Below are 20,384 nucleotides of genomic sequence, written 5' to 3' on the forward strand. Positions count from 1 at the left end.
AGCCACCAGCCAACTGCTGATGGTGACTCCTTATTGACCAGATCTTGTAATTAATTCATAACACTGCCACCAATATATTTGATTGCCTTGCTTGAGTTGACATGTCTATTGCATTCAGACCACCATCTTCAGTCAGCAAGGTCACATGAATAGACCACCAAAGTGTAACACCAGCAACTGTTGGCAGAATTAGATTGCCTGAAGATTTGCAACTTTTCTGAAATTGAAGTTAGCCTGTGTACAGAACTTATGGAACCTTTTATCCACTGGGATACAAAGGCAACTCATGTACAGCAGTGTATTATTATGACTCCGATCCCCTTTCCAAACTGATTTTCTTTGTAACATGCATGCTTACTTTTGTATGTACTCCTCAACACTTCCTTGCCATGCACACACAGGTGTTAATCACCAATTTTTGGTGTAGTAGTCACAGGGGCTTGTTAATGTAGCTTGTCTCATTGTTTATGATGGTTCACTACAAAGTGACTGTTCTATTAGAGAGTATCAATCTATTTTCAAGGAAGCTTCAGTTTTGAAGTATCCACCTATTATTAATATGCTAGCATGCAGTCTAGCCTCTTATGACTTTATACATTTGGCACAATTAGCTAGTCTTCTGAAAATGAATTTGGTACAAAATTTTTGATGAGTGTTTTAGTTGGCTACATGACTGCTCTATTAGAGTTGCTGTATGTTCCGTTCTTTGAATCAAGTGAAGTGACAGTGGAACTTGTATAAAAAACCACCTCTCTAGAGACCACCTGTGTGGACTTTAAATTTGGATTTCTCCAAGTCAAAAATTTATACAGTAATCAAGTAGCAAAAGGTCAAAGCCGACCGTTTGACAGTGCACATTGTTAGATTAATGGCAAATCATTCAACAATTCTTTAACAATGATTCCTATTAAAATTTAATGGCATTATTTGTACTATGTTCCTATGTGCTGTATGTTTTACATTTGAAAACAAAAGAAAACAAATGTCTACAAAAATAACTGGCATGGTGGAGAGAATTGGTTAAAGTCCAGTAGAATCATAAAATCTCATTTGAGTAGTTCGATCTCAGCTCTTGCTCTCACTTCATCAAAGGTCCAGTCTTTGATCAGTGAACCATTTTCATACACAACCACTAGTTGGTCCTGTGGAACACCACACACCACACTGAGTAAGTACACAGCCAATAAAAGAATAAAAAATAAATAAAAATTACAAGTCAGTGGCCTTAGAGGCAAAATGAAACCTTTTTTCAACTTCAACAGTTCACTACAGAAGTGCTAGATAAGTCAGTCCATTAATTTATATTCAGAGCTCCATTCAAAATAGAACATAGCTATATTTGTTTGCTCTAATAGAACACACACTATGTACACCAGATACAAAATACTCTAATAAAACAATCACTTATACTGTTCAGATAATCAAGGTCCTACGTAGCTCTTGGACTAACAACATCACTGTTCACCTCATATTCAACGGTTTGAAAACTTTGACAAAAAAACCTAAATACGCCAGACAAACATTCACACTGTACAGTACACACGGAAACTGAGAAAATGAATACTGTACAACAAAAGACAAATATGAGTGTAGGTGATACACTATACACATATACACACACCTTGTCTGGATTACCCGTGCCTTCCTGAGTAGTTGACCATTGACCATTATCATGTTCCAATGTTAGTCGACCTTTCTTTGATTTCTTGCCCATGTCAGTGATGGGTTCTTTGAACACATTCACCTAATCACAACTATGATGTGGTGTAACATGTGATAAGGAAACAGCTCACATTTTTTCCATCCACTAGAGCATAACTACACTTGTAGGCACATTTCTGTGTGTCACGATTAACTCTCTGTAGTAGACTTCCTATTGATAAAAGATCCAAGATGTATAAAATAGGAGAGTATACTGTACATACACAAAGTAAAGCTTTTGGCTGCCATACACATGGTCACTAATTCCACCTGTACACTATTTAAATTAGTAACAGTAGAGCATGACTAGTACCTCACATAGGCCATACCACGCCTATTGGAACTATGGGTCCCTGAAGTCCCACATGAATTTTACCCATTTGGTGAGAGTTGGACATTAACTTCCCAGTAAACACCAAGTCAGACTTGGAGTCAAATACAGTGCATAGTATTTAATTACAAATACAAATACTAAAAAAATTCCAAATACAAATACGATTGCAAATACTTTTTCAGGACAGTACTTAAATACAAATACTAAAGTATTTAAATACAATTTCAAATACTTGGTGACCACTTAATTGTCTGTCTACACTACACATGTTATCTTCTAATCTATATACCACATGCGTACTAAGGCATGATCCAGCAAAAAAGTTGCTACGGCTTCAGATTTCACGATGATGTACGGGGGATTTCAGAGGGAAATGAGGGCAAAAGCATCGAGTGTTCTATTGCAAAAGCCTTCCCTAGGCGGGATAACTTGCCACGCAACAAGTATGTTATGCATTTTTACCTAGTAACTTACTTTTTAACAGCACTACTCTGTTTTTCAGTACAATTACTTTATAAAAAAAAATTCCTAGCATGAAATGAATACATTTTTTGCCCTCAAAAATGGTGGATGCACCATTTCGATGATGTAATAAAGTGTCACGCCTTAGGGATCCATACACATAATTTTTTTTTTTTGTTGTTACTATAACTACTGTTATTAAATTGTAAGGCAAGCAGTATAACTAAGCCCAAACAAGCCTTCAGACTGACCTTTCAATAAGTTGCTATGACATTTAAAAAATATATATATATATATATATATATATATCAAACAGAATTTTCTAGTGACTGACTGACTGCAGCTGATGCTTTCAGACAAGCATAACTTGATAACGGCTAAGGCTACGGGCTTGATTTTTCACTGTTCGACGTCACTTCGGCCCAAGAGGTGTCTTTTGGCATACCACAGTACGTACAATAGGGATGCAACAACAGCTTTTTTTTACGTCATGTCATGCAGATTTATGTTACGACATAATTCTTAGTTCTGCATTACATTTTACTTATGAAATGATTTATGTCTGCAAAATATCAACTTAAATATTGGAAATATCTTAACAACTATGGCAATAACAACAATACTTATTTGTATTTTTCTCCTACCATCTAGTATTTATTACATTATGAATGACAAGTGTGCATTAAGAAATATTTATGTCACAACATAAAGAAACCTATGTCATATCATATCATGGAGCTTTATGTCACGACATGCCGTATGTCACAACTACCGTGGCGTCCTAATGTACAATGCATTCTTCATGGACTTACCAGTGTCCTCCTTTGTGTCCCATTCATCTTCGCTGACTGTCGATTTTGCAGTAGCATATGACACTGTAGCTTCCCTTCGTAACGGAAATTATCCGTATTTTTCATAGTGGCTACTTTGACTGCAGGGGTGCTATTTCAATAGTTCTTGATTTGGAATGCTGTGTAACAGGTTGAACACAGCTGACAATGAAGCGTTATGGATACTTCACTTTTCAGACGATAATTGATAGCTGGGGAACATGGTGCCATTTCTTTCTTTTGATGCGGTAAGCGTGGGTTCACCAGTCATAATAATTATATTTTACAAAAAATATTTAACAAACACATGCACAAAAAAAATTGGAATTTTCAACTATAGTAGAGACCATAACACATCGATAAAAAGTAGTGAAACAAGCTGTAGTGGTACATGATATTAAATATCACAGTAAAGCAATAAGAAGTGTTATATCCCTACTGTGCTCAAGATACCATAATGGAAATGCACAGTAGGGATATAACACTTCTTAACTGTTTTACTGTGATTTAATATCATGCACTACTCCAGCTTGTTTCAGTACTTTTTATTGATGTGCTATGCATGGATTGCAGAGTGCTTTTCGAACAGTTCTTGATTTGTAATGTTGTGTAATGGCATGTAGCTGGGGCACGCGGCGGCATTTCTTTCTTTGTGGTATGCATGGGCTCACCAATCATAATAATTACTTACAAAAAACTTTACAAACAAGTACACAAAAAATTTTGGAATATTCAAATAGAGTAGGGACCATACTGCATCAAAGAAATGGCACCACATGCCCCAGTTATATAAATTGTTGTCTGAAAAAGTGAAGTATCCATTACTCTTCATTGTCAGCTACAGTATGTTCAACCCATTACACAGCATTACGAATCAAGAAAAAGCACCTCTGCAATCAAAGTAGCCACTATGAAAAGTATGAACAATTTTCATTACAAAGGGAAGCCATCATGTGCTACTGCCAAACTGACACTTTCGCTGTCAGCAAAGATGAATGGGAGGATAAATGGGACACAAAGGAGGACACTGGTAAATCCATGAAGAATGCATTGTATATACTGTGATATGCCAAGAGGCACCTCTAGGGCTGAAGCAATGTTGAACAGTGAAAAAGTCAAGCCCGTAGCCTTAGCCGTTATTGAGCTACACTTGTCTGAAGGCATCAACCAGTCAGTCGGTCACTCCCGTTAAATATTTTTGTAAAATTTTGTAGCAACTTGTTGAATGCATTTCAGGTTGATCTGAAAGCTTGTTTGGGCTTAGTGTTTTACCTAACCAATACTGCCTCATTATTGTCTGGGAAAAGTGAGGCTGGTTTTTGGGTGATATTTTTTTAAGGGCCATTACCACACCTTTGTGATCCTACTATACTACTGTACTGTATGATTATCCTTAACACAGCAGAACAAAGGAAGAAATTCAAACACATGTACGCACTACACAACATACAATCTACCATACTACAAATTACAGAGACACGTGTAAACACACTACATACCTCCACTACCAAACGCCACATTATCAGCACTCCACCCATTCTCCTTCATGTGGGTTAGAATCTTACCAACCATGTCATAGTTGATACCATCACCCTACAGGTATAGATGATAGCAATTCACCTCTAATTATCATACTGAATATTACCTGTATCACTCTTATGTAAGGAGGTAACATTTTGTACTTCTTGCTGTTCATCTGTGTACCAAACTTTTCACCTATATGTAGACAACATGTGTAGATAGGATAGTGCATACAAGTCCATTACCAAGTATGTTAAGAACTTTTAATACAGTAGTTGGAGGGTCACCAGAGTCTGGTCTGATAACAAGTGGGCCCACATCTGCAGGAAGAGGGGGTGACAATGACATACAATGGATGACATGGCTACACACCTCTCTTTCCTCGATCCTCTACTAGAGCTTTAAGTTCTTCTCCCCACATCTTTCCACAAGCTTCCCTATATGTCATTTACTCTAATAGAACAGTCACAAATTAAGTGTTGATCTCCATACCAAATATTGTAACTGTCACTGACACAAGCTACCATCCCATTTGGAAACTGTAAAAAAAATTAGACATTTTCTTATCTACAGAATTTTTAATCACATACCTGAGTGACCATGTTTCTGTAAGCTTCCACCTCCTTATCTCTGCCCCACACAGTGATAGTACTAATTAAATTAACTACCAATAAAGTCAAGTCATTATAAACTTAGATTAACCTGTGTTCTGCTGCTGGTATAGAGAAGCCAGCCATCGGACAGCTGTAGTAGTCCCTGCACAATAAAATACTCTAATAGAGCAGTCAAATTTTTAAAAAACCACTTTGTTACATACCTTGCCATTACAATACCTGCAATTGTGTCTGTTCCCTTAAAGTTTACAAGATGGCTGGCAGCTCCCAGTGCAGCTGTCTGCATAATATTTTTATATAAGCAATAACACATAATTTTATAGTTACTTCTACAGATGAAACTCCTCGAAAGCCAAAGTCATGTAACTTAAAGGGAAGTCCCTCTAGATTATCTGCTGTTTCACTAAGGTACTAGATACAAAATATACAGCACAGTCTTAAAGAGAAATACTGTTACCTTGGCAATGACCTCTTTAAAGGCTCTCGACTGGGTGGCAACAGTCATGGGGTACCAGACCTCAACAAGTATTGTCTGAAATAAAATAACATAGTAAGTCAGTAGTACGTACATGTACGCAAGTCTTAAATCCCAAAGCTGTATTGTAATATTGAAATTACGCTTATTGGAGTCTTTCTATAATGGACCCAAATTTATTTGCTGTAATAAGGTTTCTCTCTTTCAGAGTATAGGGCTAGATCCTATTGGAGCCAAGATCAAAATCTTCATACTATTTAAGAAGGTTTTTCTGGTTTGTCCTAAATTTGGAGAGTCATTGGAGAGGCTTCACCGTATATACATACAGTAAATGGTACATAATAGGAAGGATCAGATTTCAGTATCTATGCAAGTGGAAATGCTGGTACTTCACTGAATTAATTTTCAAGCTGTGATATCATTTAACGGCCTTACTCCAAAAATTTGCTCCTTCATATACATAGCCATCTACATGTAGCACAACACCTGTCATTCACATACTACTACTATTCCAATACCTACAGTTGCCAAGAATACATTCTGACAAATTGCATATATTTTAAACTAAGGTGAAGGTGAGAAATCTACAACATCCCAGACATTCTTATAGTAATAAATGATGGAAGTTCTAACCCTTCTGGAATTATAATCATATCTACAAATTGTTCATACTACCTCACTTGGCAACAGAAACCTAATATTTAGAACCAGTACTAAAACAAACTATATACTCTGGCATTTACTCCTCCATGAATCATACACAATTTAGTTATTCTAACACCTCATGAATAATATGAATATCAAGACACACGGTAGTGTGTCGTGCGGCCCAAGCCGGCATGCCACCCGTGAGTATATTAACAGGAAGAAAGAAAATGCAATTTTCACACCTATGTAGCTCTGTGATCCCTTATCTGATTGGAACCAAATTTGCTAGAGAGGTGCCGACCAGTAAGGGGGGTCTACACATCAAATTTGAAGAAAATTGCTCCAGCCATTTCCGAGATACGAGCGAACAAAATTTCGTTTTAATTTCTTCGTTTTTTTTCTTCTACTTCATTTCGCACACTTCGCAAAATCCGCCATAAAACACGAATGCGCGCTCGGATCGGGCTGAAATTTGGCACACTTAAAGGGCTCATTAAGGCGGATCTGTGTACCAACTTTGATAGGAATCCGACGAACATTCACGGAGTTATGACCGATTATTTGCGTAAAATAAGGTCGAAGGTCTGTCACGCCTACAGGGTAAACTCCTTTGAGGAATCAGTTGAAAATTGATATGTAGATGGAGCAACCATCGTAGGAGTGCTTTTTTGTGGTTTGAAAGGAATTGGGATAAAGACCACGGAGATATGACACAAAAACCCGACTTGTGTCAAAATTACACAATCGATTTTTATGAATAAAAAACTATTAGTTTTCGTGTCTACCAGGCAAACTGCTTAGAGCAATGAGCTGAAAATCAGTATGTAGCTGGAATAATCATCATAGAAAGTCCTTGCAGTAGTACAGAAGAATTGGATTACAAACCACTGAGTTATGATTCGAAAGGCAACTACGTGTAGCAAATGCGAGATCGAGATACTCTAATAGAACAGTCACCCTAATAAAGCATTCAGCTGCATTTATAATTTATTCAATTATATTACATTGCAAATTATTCTGTAGGGAATTCAGTTACAAACAAGTCACCCTGTAGTCAGATCAGCCAGAAGAAGGTACCTAATAGAGAGTTCAGCTACAAAGAAACCATCATGTAGAGAGTTCAGCTCAAACAAATTGCCCTGTAGAGAGATCAGCTAGAAGAAGTTACCTTGTAGAGAGTTCAGTTACAAAGAAACAATCATGCAAAGTGTTCAGCTACAAACAAATCACCCAGTAGAAAGTTCCGCTATGAACAGATCACACTGTAGAGAGTTCAGTTAGAAGCAAGTCATGTTGTAGAGAGATCAGCTAGAAGAAGTAACCTTGTAGAGAGTTCAGCTACAAAGAAACCACCATGTAAGAGAGTTCAGCTGCAAACAAATCACCTGTAGAGAGTTCAGCAGGAACAAGTCACCCTGTACAGAGATCAGCTAGAAACAAGTCACCCTGTAGAGAATTCAGCTACAAACAAATCACCCTGTAGAAAGATCAGGTAGAAGAAGTTACCTTGTAGAGAGTTCAGCTGCAAACAAATCCCCTGTAGAGAGTTCAGCTAGAAACAAGTCACCCTGTAGAGAGATCAGCTAGAAACAAGTCACCCTGTAGAGAGTTCAGCTAGAAGAAGTCGCATTGTAGAGAGTTCAGCTACAAAGAAACTACCATGTAGAGAGTTCAGCTGCAAACAAATCACCCTGTAGAGAACTCAGTTACAAACAAATCGCCCTGTAGAAAGATCAGCTAGAAGAAGTTACCTTGTAGGGAGTTCAGCTACGAACAGATCACCCTGTAGAGAGTTCAGCTACAAACAAATCACACTGTAGAGAGTTCAGCTGCAAAAAAATCAATCACTCTGTAGAGAGTTCAGCTAGAAGAAGTCACCTTGTAGAGAGTTCAGCTGCAAATAAATCACCCTGTAGAGAATTCAGCTACAAACAAATCACCCTGTAGAAAGATCAGCTAGAAGAAGTTACCTTGTAGAGAGTTCAGCTACAAAGAAACCAGAGTTCAGCTGCAAACAAATCACCTGTAGAGAGTTCAACTAGAAACAAGTCACCCTGTAGAGAGATCAGCCAGAAACAAGTCACCCTGTAGAGAGTTCAGCTAGAAGAAGTCACCTTGTAGAGAGTTCAGCTGCAAATAAATCACCCTGTAGAGAATTCAGCTACAAACAAATCACCCTGTAGAAAGATCAGCTAGAAGAAGTTACCTTGTAGAGAGTTCAGCTACAAAGAAACCAGAGTTCAGCTGCAAACAAATTACCTGTAGAGAGTTCAGCTAGAAACAAGTCACCCTGTAGAGAGATCAGCCAGAAACAAGTCACCCTGTAGAGAGTTCAGCTAGAAGAAGTCACATTGTAGAGAGATCAGTTACAATGAAACTCCCATGTAGAGAGTTCAGCTGCAAACAAATCACCCTGTAGAGAACTCAGCTACAAACAAATATGCCCTGTAAAAAGATCAGCTAGAAGAATTTACCTTGTAGAGAGTTCAGCTACAACAAACCATCATGTAGAGAGCTCAGCTAGAAACAAATCACTTGTAGAGAGTTCAGCTAGAAACAACTCACCGTGTAGAGAGATCAGCTAGAAAACAAGTCACCTTGTAGAGAGTTCAGCTAGAAGAAGTCACATTGTAGAGAATTCAGCTACAAAGAAACTACCATGTAGAGAGTTCAGCTGCAAACAAATCACCCTGTAGAGAACTCAGCTACAAACAAATCGCCCTGTAGAAAGATTAGCTAGAAGAAGTTACTTTGTAGGGAGTTCAACTAAAAACAAATCACCCTGTAGAATGTTCAGCTACAAAGAAATCATCATGTAGAGAGTTCAGCTGCAAACAAATCATCCTGTCGAGAGTTCAGCTATGAAAAGATCTCCCTGTAGAGAGTTCAACTAGAAGAAGTCACCTTGTAGAGAGTTCAGCTAGAAGAAGTCACCTTGTAGAGAGTTCAGCTGCAAACAAATCACCTGTACAGAGTTCAGCTAGAAACAAGTCACCCTGTAGAGAGATCAGCTAGAAAACAAGTCACATTGTAGAGAGTTCAGCTAGAAGAAGTCACATTGTAGAGATTCAGCTACAAAGAAACTACCATGTAGAGAGTTCAGCTGCAAACAAATCACCCTGTAGAAAGTTCAGCTATGAACAGATCACCCTGCAGAGAGATCAGCTAGAAACAAGTCACCCTGTAGAGAGTTCAGCTAGAAGAAATTACCTTGTAGAGAGTTCAGCTACAAAGAAACCACCATGTAGTGAGTTCAGCTGCAAACAAATAACCCAGTAGAAAGTTCAGCTATGAACAGATCACCCTGTTGAGAGTTCAGTTAGAAACAAGTCATCCTGTAGAGAGATCACCTAGAAGTATCACCTTGTAGAGAGTTCAGCTACAAACAAATCACCTGTAGAGAGTTCAGCTACAAACAAATCACCCTGTAGAGAGATCAGCTAGAAGAAGTCACCTTGTAGAGAGTTCAGCTACAAAGAAACTACCATGTAGAGAGTTCAGCTACAAACAAATCACTCTGTAGAGAGTTCAGCTAGAAGAAGTCACCTTGTAGAGAGTTCAGCTGCAAATAAATCACCCTGTAGAGAATCCAGCTACAAACAAATCACCCTGTAGAAAGATCAGCTAGAAGAAGTTACCTTGTAGAGAGTTCAGTTACAAAGAAACCACCATGTAGAGAGTTCAGCTGCGAACAAATCACCTGTAGAGAGTTCAGCTAGAAACAAGTCACCCTGTAGAGAGTTCAGCTAGAAGAAGTCACATTGTAGAGAGTTCAGCTGCAATGAAACTCCCATGTAGAGAGTTCAGCTGCAAACAAATCACCCTGTAGAGAACTCAGCTACAAACAAATATGCCCTGTAAAAATATCAGCTAGAAGAAGTTACCTTGTAGAGAGTTCAGCTACAAAGAAACTACCATGTAGAGAGTTCAGCTGCAAACAAACACCCTGTAGAGAACTCAGCTACAAACAAATCGCCTGTAGAAAGATTAGCTAGAAGTAGTTAGCTTGTAGGAAGTTCAGCTACAAACAAATCACCCTGTAGAGAGTTCAGCTAGAAGAAGTCACCTTGTAGAGAGTTCAGCTGCAAATAAATCACCCTGTAGAGAATCCAGCTACAAACAAATCACCCTGTAGAAAGATCAGCTAGAAGAAGTTACCTCTAGAGAGTTCAGTTACAAAGAAACCACCATGTAGAGAGTTCAGCTGCAAACAAATCACCTGTAGAGAGTTCAGCTAGAAACAAGTCACCCTGTAGAGAGATCAGCTAGAAACAAGTCACCCTGTAGAGAGTTCAGCTAGAAGAAGTTACCTTGTAGAGAGTTCAGCTACAAAGAAACCATCATGTAGAGAGTTCAGCTGCAAACAAATCACCCAGAAGAAAGTTCAGCTATGAACAGATCACCCTGTTGAGAGTTCAGTTAGAAACAAGTCATCCTGTAGAGAGATCACCTAGAAATATCACCTTGTAGAGAGTTCAGCTACAAACAAATCACCTGTAGGGATTTCAGCTACAAGCAAATCACCCTGTAGAGAGTTCAGCTACAATGAAATCATCATGTAGAGAGTTCAGCTGCAAACAAATCACCCTGTAGAGAATTCAGCTACAAACAAATCTCCCTGTAGAGAGACCAGCTAGAAACAAGTCACCCTGTAGACAGATCAGCTAGAAGAAGTTGCCTTGTAGAGAGTTCAGCTGCAAACAAATCACCCTGTAGAGAATTCAACTACAAACAGATAACCCTGCAGAGAGTTCAGCTAGAGTCAAGTCACCCTGTAGAGAGAATCCAGTAAAGAGTTCATCTACGTACAAGCATATCACCCTGTAGAGAGTTCAGCTACATTTCAAGTCACCCAGTAGAGAGATCAGCTGCAAATTATCCTGTGGGGATTAATTGACATGTAATAAATATATGCAAGAGTTCATAATATAATGAACTCTTGATATATGCATTATATATATAATGTGTACATTTACTGATAAAATCAGAATGAGTTAAAGTATTTATAAAATCTGCTTCATCTTTTTCTTTTTCCTGTGGTAAAGAAAAATATATAGGTTAAAAAGCCCCAAAGCTGGCCATAGGCCGGCTTTGGGGTATACAAATACAAAAAGAAGTGAAATCTAATCAAAAACAGCTAAGCTGTAAAAAAAGGAGTGCGGCCCTCGCAAGAAATGGCTGTGATGGTAGGTTAATGGTAAAGTTTTAATAACAACAATTCAGGTGAATTTTGTGCCAATTGACCAAGCGGCACCAAATTCACCTGAATTGTCGTTATTAAAATTTTTACCATTAACCTACCATCATAGCCATTTCTTGGCCGCCACCTTGGATTTCACATCTTTTTTCACCATAGCCTTTTCAAGGGCTGCACTCCTTTTTTTACAGCTTGGCTGTTTTTGATTAGATTTAGCTTACACCTTAGTGTAGGGACAACTATACATCTTTTTTCCCTGATTTTACATGCCAATGTCATAAGCCCATGCAGACATACACTACAACACAACACATTGAGGCATACCTCGAGATAGTTGGTTAGCCAGTAACAATTTGGATCAGTATTTTCCACCGTGAACAATACTATATAGTGCTGTACATTTAAGGTCACAACACTATTAAATGATACCATTTTTATAAGGGACAACTGTGCCTTCTGGAATGGCCTTAATTCTTATGGGAAGTCTTCCGTTGTGTTTTTCAACAATGTACAGCCATCCTATATGAGATACGTATTAAGTGTGCACAAATTGCAGCAGAGCAAACCTTCTTCGTTAAATATTCCTGGTCCCAAGTGAGCATCATATACTGCTTTAGCCTCAGCAATCTTTTCTTTAGTTACAACACAGCCCACAAAATATTTCTGTGGAGAATTTTTATCATTAAAAGTCCTTGCACCACTTTACTGACCTTTAGTATATACTGCAGACCAAAGAACACAGTCTCAGGATATACACCACCTCTGCTTTCAAAGTAGGAGTAAACTGTATGGGTGTTAGGAGGGTACTGCTTATGGTGGGATACCTATGGAGTACATAACATACAAAAATTGAAATGAACAGCAAACAGATGTGATATACAGAGAGCGGACCCTTGAACTTGCACGTGACACGTCATCGTTATCACATTTTCACGCCAATTATAGCATGCATACACTTAATCAAGTCACCTTGTACGAATCTGTTATAAGGAGCAAATTTCCGCAGCACGGCTGCGCCATTGCGATGATATAATCTGAATTTCTCAGAATTGACTGGGGATTTCACCAGCAGTTGTAATCACGACAGACATCACAACTCAGACACGTGCTTAAAAAAGCGTTCCGTTGCCAAGGTGTAAAAAAATCTTAAATAATTGTAATTTAATACGCGCACATTTACAAAAACAAATTGGCTACAATACAAAACTTGTCACCAGCCAAAAAAATATTCCATTGCTTTGGCAATAAAGCCATTGTCTTTATGGGGAGTGTTGGGATTGGATGGAACCACCTGGAAAAGAAATATTGTGAATAATGAAAAGGTTTGCAAGATCATACCTCGTTATGTGCTTGTGTTGCATGGTATGCAGCTGTTAGTGGACGCATGTTACCGAGGCTTCTGTTGGGTATCGTTGTAGTAAGTGAGTTGGCCACAGTTGATTGTTCACTCTCTATCACTGACTGAAAAAATAAGTATTACAATAACCACAGTGGTTAAGGCCAATATTCATACAGTGTATAAACTGGTCACTCTAAAATAAGGCAGAAAGTTTTTGTAGATCTTGTGAAATATATTGTGAGCGAAATACAAAAATGGGCACTCACTTTGTCAATACACGGTTGAACTCCTACCATTATATCACTGCCAAATACTTTGCCGTTTTTACTAAGAGCCTGGAACAACCAAATAAACATACGTAGCTTTGTTCATAAACCGATTACCTTTTTTGCTTGTAGTTTGGACTGATATAAAATATGCATCCAATTTCCATTAGAACATATCTGAAAGGTCAACCATCCAAACTGACCATCACAATGACTTAGTGATCTACTTACAACATGTTTTAAGATGGTTCCATATTGAGCAAACTGTTCCAATATAAAAGAAGCTGAAGCAGGAGGGAACCTGAAAGAATTATACAATTGTTAAAATGTCATGAGAATATACATAAAATTTTAAATTGAAAGTTGCATAAAAGTTCTGGCAACAGTGCACAAAAATGTAGCTTTGAAACTCAGATGAAATCTTATACAAAATATCAGATGAGTAAATCAAGTACAGTATCAGCAAATTGTATCAAAGCAAATAACATCATACTTGCCATAGCATGAGGACAAAAATGCACATTTCAAAACTGAAAACACATTTAGAGTTTACCCGTATACAGTCACCCAGCATTGTTGGTAGAGATCATTGCCTGTTAACAAGTCCTCCCTGTAGGAGAAATAATGATGATGTACGTATCCTTTGGGTGTGACGATTAAGCGCACCCTTGAGTGTAGAAAGGATCAATTTGAGCAGGAGATAAATATTTTGTTGACTGAATGTGTTGTTGATGTACTCCAGACATGTTTAGACCTGAGCACACATGTAACAAATGCTACACCACACAAACACACAGAGGAGGTTGGACACGCACACGTGAGCGCATATATTTTGTATTGAAAGTTTAACCAAGCGCTCACCAAAGTTTTCACAAATACCATTCGAGAGTGCACTTCAAGTTTAGCCTATTCAGCCGGTCAACTCCATTACTCCAGGCACATAAATCGCTCTTGAGAAATCTACGGGGATCACGTGTGTAAACGTTTGAAAGTGGAATCGATGTGTAATACTACAGGGACGCCTTATATGTACGTGTATTTTAGCACAATAATTGTCGAAGAAAACAATGTGCATGCTAACAAAGCCTCTCAAGGTCTTGAAAAAGAAAAGCGGACGCCGCTAGCTTGGCTTCACAGAGAATCGAATAGAGAATTAGAAACCTGCACACTTGCCTTGCAATAAGAATTTGTTGTTCATCTTAAGAAGCACAAGGTAACGTAGTGCTAAACATTTTTTCTATCACTTACTCCTCGTCACATATTAAAAATATGCAATTAACAGTAATAAATGTCAGAAGTGCTTATATCGTGTCCAACCTCCTCTGACACACATACATCCATACACACTACAGTCTACCTTCTGATGCAGGAGTATGATAGTTGACCATAGGACTCGCCTGTCCAAGACTGTTAAAGCTGGTGAAGTTCAACTGAAGTGAAAAACAAATTTTGAGCACAGAAACATGTACATCCATGTTGGTGCATATGATGTTTCAAACACACAATTATATATATAAACATACTTGTCTTCTGGCAGGAGAACTTGTAGTCATGGGTGTACTAGACTTTGGTGATGCCGTGTTATCATAGAGACCTTGTACAGGAGGCCCTGCTCTATCCATGGGTGCTCTGTAAGGACACACACCACATACACACATCACAAAGTCATACAATGGTTCAATACTTGTGAGATATGGCGAGATTGGTTGTGTCTGTCATTGGTCCATAATGTTGTGGGTGTGTACTGAGTGTAGGGGTAGTTTTGGTATGTCTGTAGTTACTGCTAAATCCACTATGAGGCTGGCAACAGAGAGTCATAGTAAAGCAATATAGTTGTTATCTACTGTCTGTCAATCTTACCGATTTGGCTGAAGCAGGGGAGCCCATCAAGAACGGTGGCAAATACCCTTCTCCGTTTGCCATTCCGCCCAAATACGGTGGCTGCCCAACCGCTTGATAACCTTTAGCAAAATAAAAAGTGTAAAATAGACGTTATGGCTGCTTGATATTTACCTTGGTCCATCATGCTTCAAATCAATTTGATCAATTCTAACTAATACCCACCGTGTGCGTTTGCTAGAATACAGTCAAGAAAGCATGGGTACAAATTTTCACCGAGAACGATTCTTCGTCTTCACTGGGATGTGTTTGGGATGGTTCTTGTATTATTTCTGTCGCAAATGTTATGTGGCTTCAATGCCGGACCTTACTCGATACATGAATTTAGATAAGACGGACTTAGGCACTATTGCAAGCAGTTTCACCATATTATATGGAGTCAGCAAATTCGTTTCAGGTGTTATGTCAGACATGTTTAGTGGAAAGATATTGGTATCAATTGGTTTGATGTCAAGTGGAATCTGCTGTCTTTTATTCCCTATAACAAACAATGTTATTATATTGGCAATGATATGGGGTATTTGTGGATACATGCAAGGACTAGGCTGGCCAGGTTGTGCTAAGATATTGAGAAATTGGTATGCTCCTGATGAGATTACAACTTGGTGGGCCATCCTATCTGCAGCTGGCAATGTTGGTGCTATGGTCACTCCTATAACTTTTGCTTACATTTCACTCTATTTTGAATGGGAGATCACATTTTATCTCACTGGTGTAACAGCCCTTGTAACAGGAGTGTTTCTATGGTTACTGCTCAGCGATTTCCCTCCTGAGGACTTAGAAAAGCCATCGGCAGTGACAGACAAACAAGAGGTTGTTGGGCCAAAAAAGAAGCAGCACCATTGGTACCAAGTTCTGTTAGATCTTGACGTGTGGGTAGTGTCACTATGTTACCTCACACTTAGTCTGATCAGACATTGTGTCAGTGACTGGAGTCAACTGTACTTTATGGAAGAAGCATTTTTTACTGAAACAGAAGGTAGGTACAGGGCCCAGATATGTTGGTTGGTATGGCTTGTATAACTCTCCAAGCTGCATAAAATTGTTTAGCTGAAACTTATATTGTGAAGTGTAATAGTAAAAACTATTAGATGTGATAATTGTCAGGGAAGAGGGGAGATGAAGGTTCTTGACATTCCAGGAAACCGTCTTAAATTTTACCTTACACATCACTTAAGTGTTGTTGACACGTCATATCAGATCTGCCAATTAAAATTATGAAGGGGTAATCTCTTTTCAAGCAGTGCTATGCTAAAGCTATTTATGCATGAATGATATTGCAGAGAAGTGATCATAATGCTCTAATAGAACAGTCACTTCATTTTCCAGCTTAACAGAGTGGATGTCCCTTTAATCCTGCTTGGTTAGGTATAACTATGTCAATGCCTTACTACATACATTGTAATAGTCGTCTCTATTCATGTCACTCAGCTTTTGTTCCATTTAGCTGCTACATGTGTTGGCATGTACCAGGCTGGTGGCGTAATAGGGACTATTCTCATCGGATATTTGTCTGACAAATTAATCAAACAGGTGAGCTCACAAGGTGACAATATTGTAAGAATTATAAGTATGGGTTGCTGTATTTGGTGGATCACGGATGACGGGTCGACGGATCATGTGATGAACATATTCCACTGCTCATTGGAGATGTTTATAAGCATTGTGTCAGTATATAATCTATGATTGATATAATACAAAACACTGCACACCTCACTTCATCGCTTAAATGCCCACACACCATTCTGGATTTAGCTAGCTACATGACAGTTGAAGGTAAAGCCACTGACATCATGTTATTACATTTATAGATTAGGTCTACTACGTACCTATGATCAAACTGAAGTATTACAGGTTTTTGCAATTGAATTCGTCGCCTTTGCAATTGAATTCGTCCCGTTTGCAATTGAATTCGTCCCGTTTGCAATTGAATTCGTCGGTATTGCAATTGAATTCGTCCCGTTTGCAATTGAATTCGTCGGTTTTGCAATTGAATTCGTCGCTTTTGCAGTTGAATTAGTCGGTTTTGCAATAGAATTCGTCGAGTTTGCATTACAATTCGTCATAAACAAAACGGCTCCAAGAAACCAACCCGTTCATTAAGAGATGAACTATTTATGCCTTGGAGAGTTACACTTGAGACACTAGAAGGTAATTGAAGCTGGTAGTACGCGAAGTTGATAGCTGTCTGACAAGTTAATTAGCTTGCTCGCGAGTGACCACACCCATCGCGAATGGCGTACTAGAGTTTGGAATGTTGTTGGAGAGGCTGTAGAGGAAGAATTATTGCCTTATAAAGAGTTGTTTACTACTGTTGTACTTGAACAAGTTCTTGTAGCAGCTGCTACATCATGTTTTCATGTTTGCTCCAGCTGCCATTCTTGTTATGGACGAATTCAATTGCAAAAGCGACGAATTCAATTGTAAACGGGACGAATTCAATTGCAAAACCGACGAATTCAACTGCAAACGGGACGAATTCAATTGCAAACGGGACGAATTCAATTGCAAAAGCGACGAACTCAATTGCAAACGGGACGAATTCAATTGCAAAGTCGCCGAATTCAATTGCAAAAACCTGTAAAGCCTAAGCCAGCCAGTATTTTTTTTTTTGTCATTTAGTTGGGAAGGTGAGACCATAGATAATAGAGTAAAGGGATAGGAAACGCAATAACGTGACGTCACAAAATACGTACATTTCTATTGGAATTCCGTGTAGTACGTCACGAACATACTCGTTACGCTTGCTGCGCTTGTATCAAAGAGAAACAAATTGTTGTAACGACAGAATTTTGTAACCAACGACTGTGAAACTTCGCTACAGTGAACTCAAGTAAGTAATCGAGGGAAATAGGATGGTACCGACCCTCAAGGAAGTTATACGCAAAATTAAAGGAGATTGAAAGTGAAAAAAACGGCCCAAAAATTACTTTAAACCACTTTACTTTCTTCGTAAATATATTCTATCCTTTTAACTGTGATTAACCTATTCCTTACCATTTAACAGAGGGAACCAGAGGAAATATCGGAGCAACACAGGAACTGTTGCTTGAAGAAACGACTAAGTATCTTCCATTTTTAACCAAAAGTTTTAACCACCTTGCAGTACAACGCAACGCTAAAAGACTGTGTTGGTGACACGCCTAGCTTACCACAAGATTCGAAAGTGGAACCGGCTATAAAAGAAGCGGTATGGACGAGGCATGTAGGTACGATGAGCGAAAGTGTGACAGCGTGTAACAATCAAGGTTAATGCGATACGCTTTGTTACAAAATCTACGGTCTGAATTCTCTTGCCAAAATCTCTCACATAGGCCTAAATACTTACTGTAGTCTGTTGGATTACTATTTACGCTGCTTAGAACACTAATTCTCACAAAACTGTCTTGTCCTTTCAAGTCACGCGTAACGGAAATCAAAACGGAAATCAAACCGGAAATCGCTTGCGTTTCCTATCCCTTTACTCTATTATCTATGGTGAGACTAATTACAGCCAGCCTGTGCCGCAGCTGTGATCCTACATTCATTCTATAATTTACCTTCTTTTCTCATGGGAGGAGAGTGTGCCCTGGCCATCAGACCGCTGAATTAACCTGCTTTCCTGTTCAGAATCTTTGCTTCAATAAAGAAGTTCGTCAATAGCTAATCAGCTCGCCAAGTTAACTAACTCAAAAGTCGATAAAATCCATAGTCTCCTCAAACACCTGCCTATCCATGGCTAACAATGTACACATGCAGCACCTGATAGTGGACTATATAGATGTACTATATGCGTATGACCGTAAACGGCCGTAGCTAAATCTGTAAATCTGGAACAGTGCATGGGCATTTTAGTGATGAAGTGAAGTGTGCAGCATTTTGTCATCATTAGTAAAATAATTATTATACCAAGTATACTACAACACTGACACAATACTTATAAACATCTCCAATGAGCAGTGGATTATGTTCATGTGATCCGTTGATCCGCCAAATACAGCAACCCTATAAGTATACCTTACTTGAATGCAATAATAATGTGTTGTATGTGTAAATCAGTTTGTCCTAATGGTTTAACACAGAGCCCCATATTATGTATCATTTGCACTATATGCACCTATTTTTATGACATTATCAGCAGGTATCTACTTATTTGGCAGTCTCATTGTGTTGTATATTCTATATACAGATGTGCTTATTGTATGTGCCACTTGTACAGGATGGTGATAAACTACGTGAGCATCCCAGAGCTCCTGCCATTTTCCTCAATGGTGTGTTTGTGATTGGAACACTACATATGTTGAGCGCAGTCGTAATGCCAGGTGTATCTGAGGTACAAATAGATTTTGTTCCTTCTCCCTTTTTTTTCCACTGTGTGGGATTTCTATCAAAGCATCTTAATTTTTGCAGGTGTTGCTGAGCATTCTCCAGTTTATTGCTGGTGGTTTACTGGAGGGAGGCACAGTTCTGGTAGGAGTGGCAGCCATGGACTGTGTAGCCCCAGAACTGACTGGATCAAGCCATGCCATGGCTGCTTTGTTCGCACAAAGTGAGCAAGAGGGAAATTTTCTAAATCCCACGGTACCTTTTATTTCATAGTTGGAGCTTTCTATGCTGGTCTTCCATTTGGTTTCATTACCAAGATGATTGGCTGGAGTTACGCCTTCTTGATATTAGAGTCAGTTGGTGTGGTGTTTATTTTACTAGCCAGTTACTTGTTGATCAAGAATTATAGTGACATAGCTAATGTGGCAGCCAAGAAACAGCAATGATTTAATGAACTATATTATATTTGTACAGTATTTGATATTACAATTACATAGATGTATCAGTAGAATGAACAGATATGGTCTGATAACTAAGTGGGGGCTGACAGCTGTAGTTAACATGGATAAAGTACAGTGAGAAAAAAACTTAAATGACAAGCTAGAGCATTCCAGCTGATTTTTATCAGACTGCAAATTCATGTCAAAAACCACAATCACATTTGCAAGCCTTCCAACCACTTAACTACAGAGTAAAGTATTTGTATTGCAGCAAATGAATATCTTGTACAATTGTCAGACGTAAAAAAAAAAAAAAAAGATTTAGATAGTGTACTAGTGGCACTTGAAATCAG

The 20,384-nt window shown here is 38.6% G+C and overlaps 3 protein-coding genes across 3 annotated transcripts; 1 reads left to right on the forward strand and 2 right to left on the reverse strand.

Moving 5' to 3' along the window:
• Positions 1-887: 887 nt before the first annotated feature.
• On the reverse strand, positions 888-12,926 carry LOC136267425 (nicotinamide phosphoribosyltransferase-like). The gene is made up of 18 exons (XM_066062577.1): positions 12,752-12,926; positions 12,493-12,606; positions 12,349-12,445; positions 12,212-12,301; positions 12,107-12,165; positions 5,920-5,994; positions 5,790-5,873; positions 5,666-5,742; positions 5,551-5,604; positions 5,439-5,499; positions 5,341-5,387; positions 5,221-5,285; positions 5,094-5,168; positions 4,973-5,043; positions 4,827-4,920; positions 1,794-1,873; positions 1,622-1,744; positions 888-1,142 (listed from the first exon to the last, which is right to left on the reverse strand). Exons 1-18 carry the CDS (start codon positions 12,800-12,802, stop codon positions 1,047-1,049), a joined length of 1,413 nt encoding a protein of 470 aa, XP_065918649.1. The 5' UTR covers positions 12,803-12,926; the 3' UTR covers positions 888-1,046.
• LOC136267427 (nucleoporin NUP35-like) lies at positions 12,919-15,555 on the reverse strand. The gene is made up of 12 exons (XM_066062579.1): positions 15,401-15,555; positions 15,248-15,348; positions 15,072-15,187; positions 14,911-15,016; positions 14,745-14,817; positions 14,054-14,141; positions 13,941-13,997; positions 13,619-13,688; positions 13,505-13,564; positions 13,388-13,456; positions 13,121-13,243; positions 12,919-13,073 (listed from the first exon to the last, which is right to left on the reverse strand). The coding sequence occupies exons 1-12, from the start codon at positions 15,411-15,413 to the stop codon at positions 12,993-12,995; spliced, it is 957 nt and encodes a 318-aa protein (XP_065918651.1). The 5' UTR covers positions 15,414-15,555; the 3' UTR covers positions 12,919-12,992.
• On the forward strand, positions 15,422-20,106 carry LOC136267426 (glucose-6-phosphate exchanger SLC37A4-like). The gene is made up of 5 exons (XM_066062578.1): positions 15,422-16,265; positions 16,734-16,819; positions 19,485-19,598; positions 19,676-19,814; positions 19,865-20,106. The coding sequence occupies exons 1-5, from the start codon at positions 15,485-15,487 to the stop codon at positions 20,035-20,037; spliced, it is 1,293 nt and encodes a 430-aa protein (XP_065918650.1). The 5' UTR covers positions 15,422-15,484; the 3' UTR covers positions 20,038-20,106.
• Positions 20,107-20,384: the final 278 nt, after the last annotated feature.

The sequence above is a fragment of the Dysidea avara genome, chromosome 9, assembly GCF_963678975.1.
Source record: "Dysidea avara chromosome 9, odDysAvar1.4, whole genome shotgun sequence".
NCBI lineage: Eukaryota > Metazoa > Porifera > Demospongiae > Dictyoceratida > Dysideidae > Dysidea > Dysidea avara.

Excerpts from the sequence above, each read along its gene's own strand:
- LOC136267425 (XM_066062577.1), bottom strand. The coding sequence starts at position 12,802 with ATGGCGCAGCCGTGCTGCGGAAATTTGCTCCTTATAACAGATTCGTAC. Across the intron at positions 5,605-5,665 it reads GCAGGTATTGTAATGGCAAG|GGACTACTACAGCTGTCCGA; the intron begins GTATGTAACAAA and ends TTTATTGTGCAG. Across the intron at positions 4,921-4,972 it reads CTTACATAAGAGTGATACAG|GGTGATGGTATCAACTATGA; the intron begins GTAATATTCAGT and ends CTATACCTGTAG.
- LOC136267427 (XM_066062579.1), bottom strand. Across the intron at positions 13,998-14,053 it reads GATCCTTTCTACACTCAAGG|GGAGGACTTGTTAACAGGCA; the intron begins GTGCGCTTAATC and ends TTTCTCCTACAG. Across the intron at positions 13,074-13,120 it reads CAACACAAGCACATAACGAG|GTGGTTCCATCCAATCCCAA; the intron begins GTATGATCTTGC and ends TTTCTTTTCCAG.
- LOC136267426 (XM_066062578.1), top strand. The coding sequence starts at position 15,485 with ATGGGTACAAATTTTCACCGAGAACGATTCTTCGTCTTCACTGGGATG. Across the intron at positions 16,820-19,484 it reads CTGACAAATTAATCAAACAG|GATGGTGATAAACTACGTGA; the intron begins GTGAGCTCACAA and ends CCACTTGTACAG. Across the intron at positions 19,599-19,675 it reads TAATGCCAGGTGTATCTGAG|GTGTTGCTGAGCATTCTCCA; the intron begins GTACAAATAGAT and ends TAATTTTTGCAG.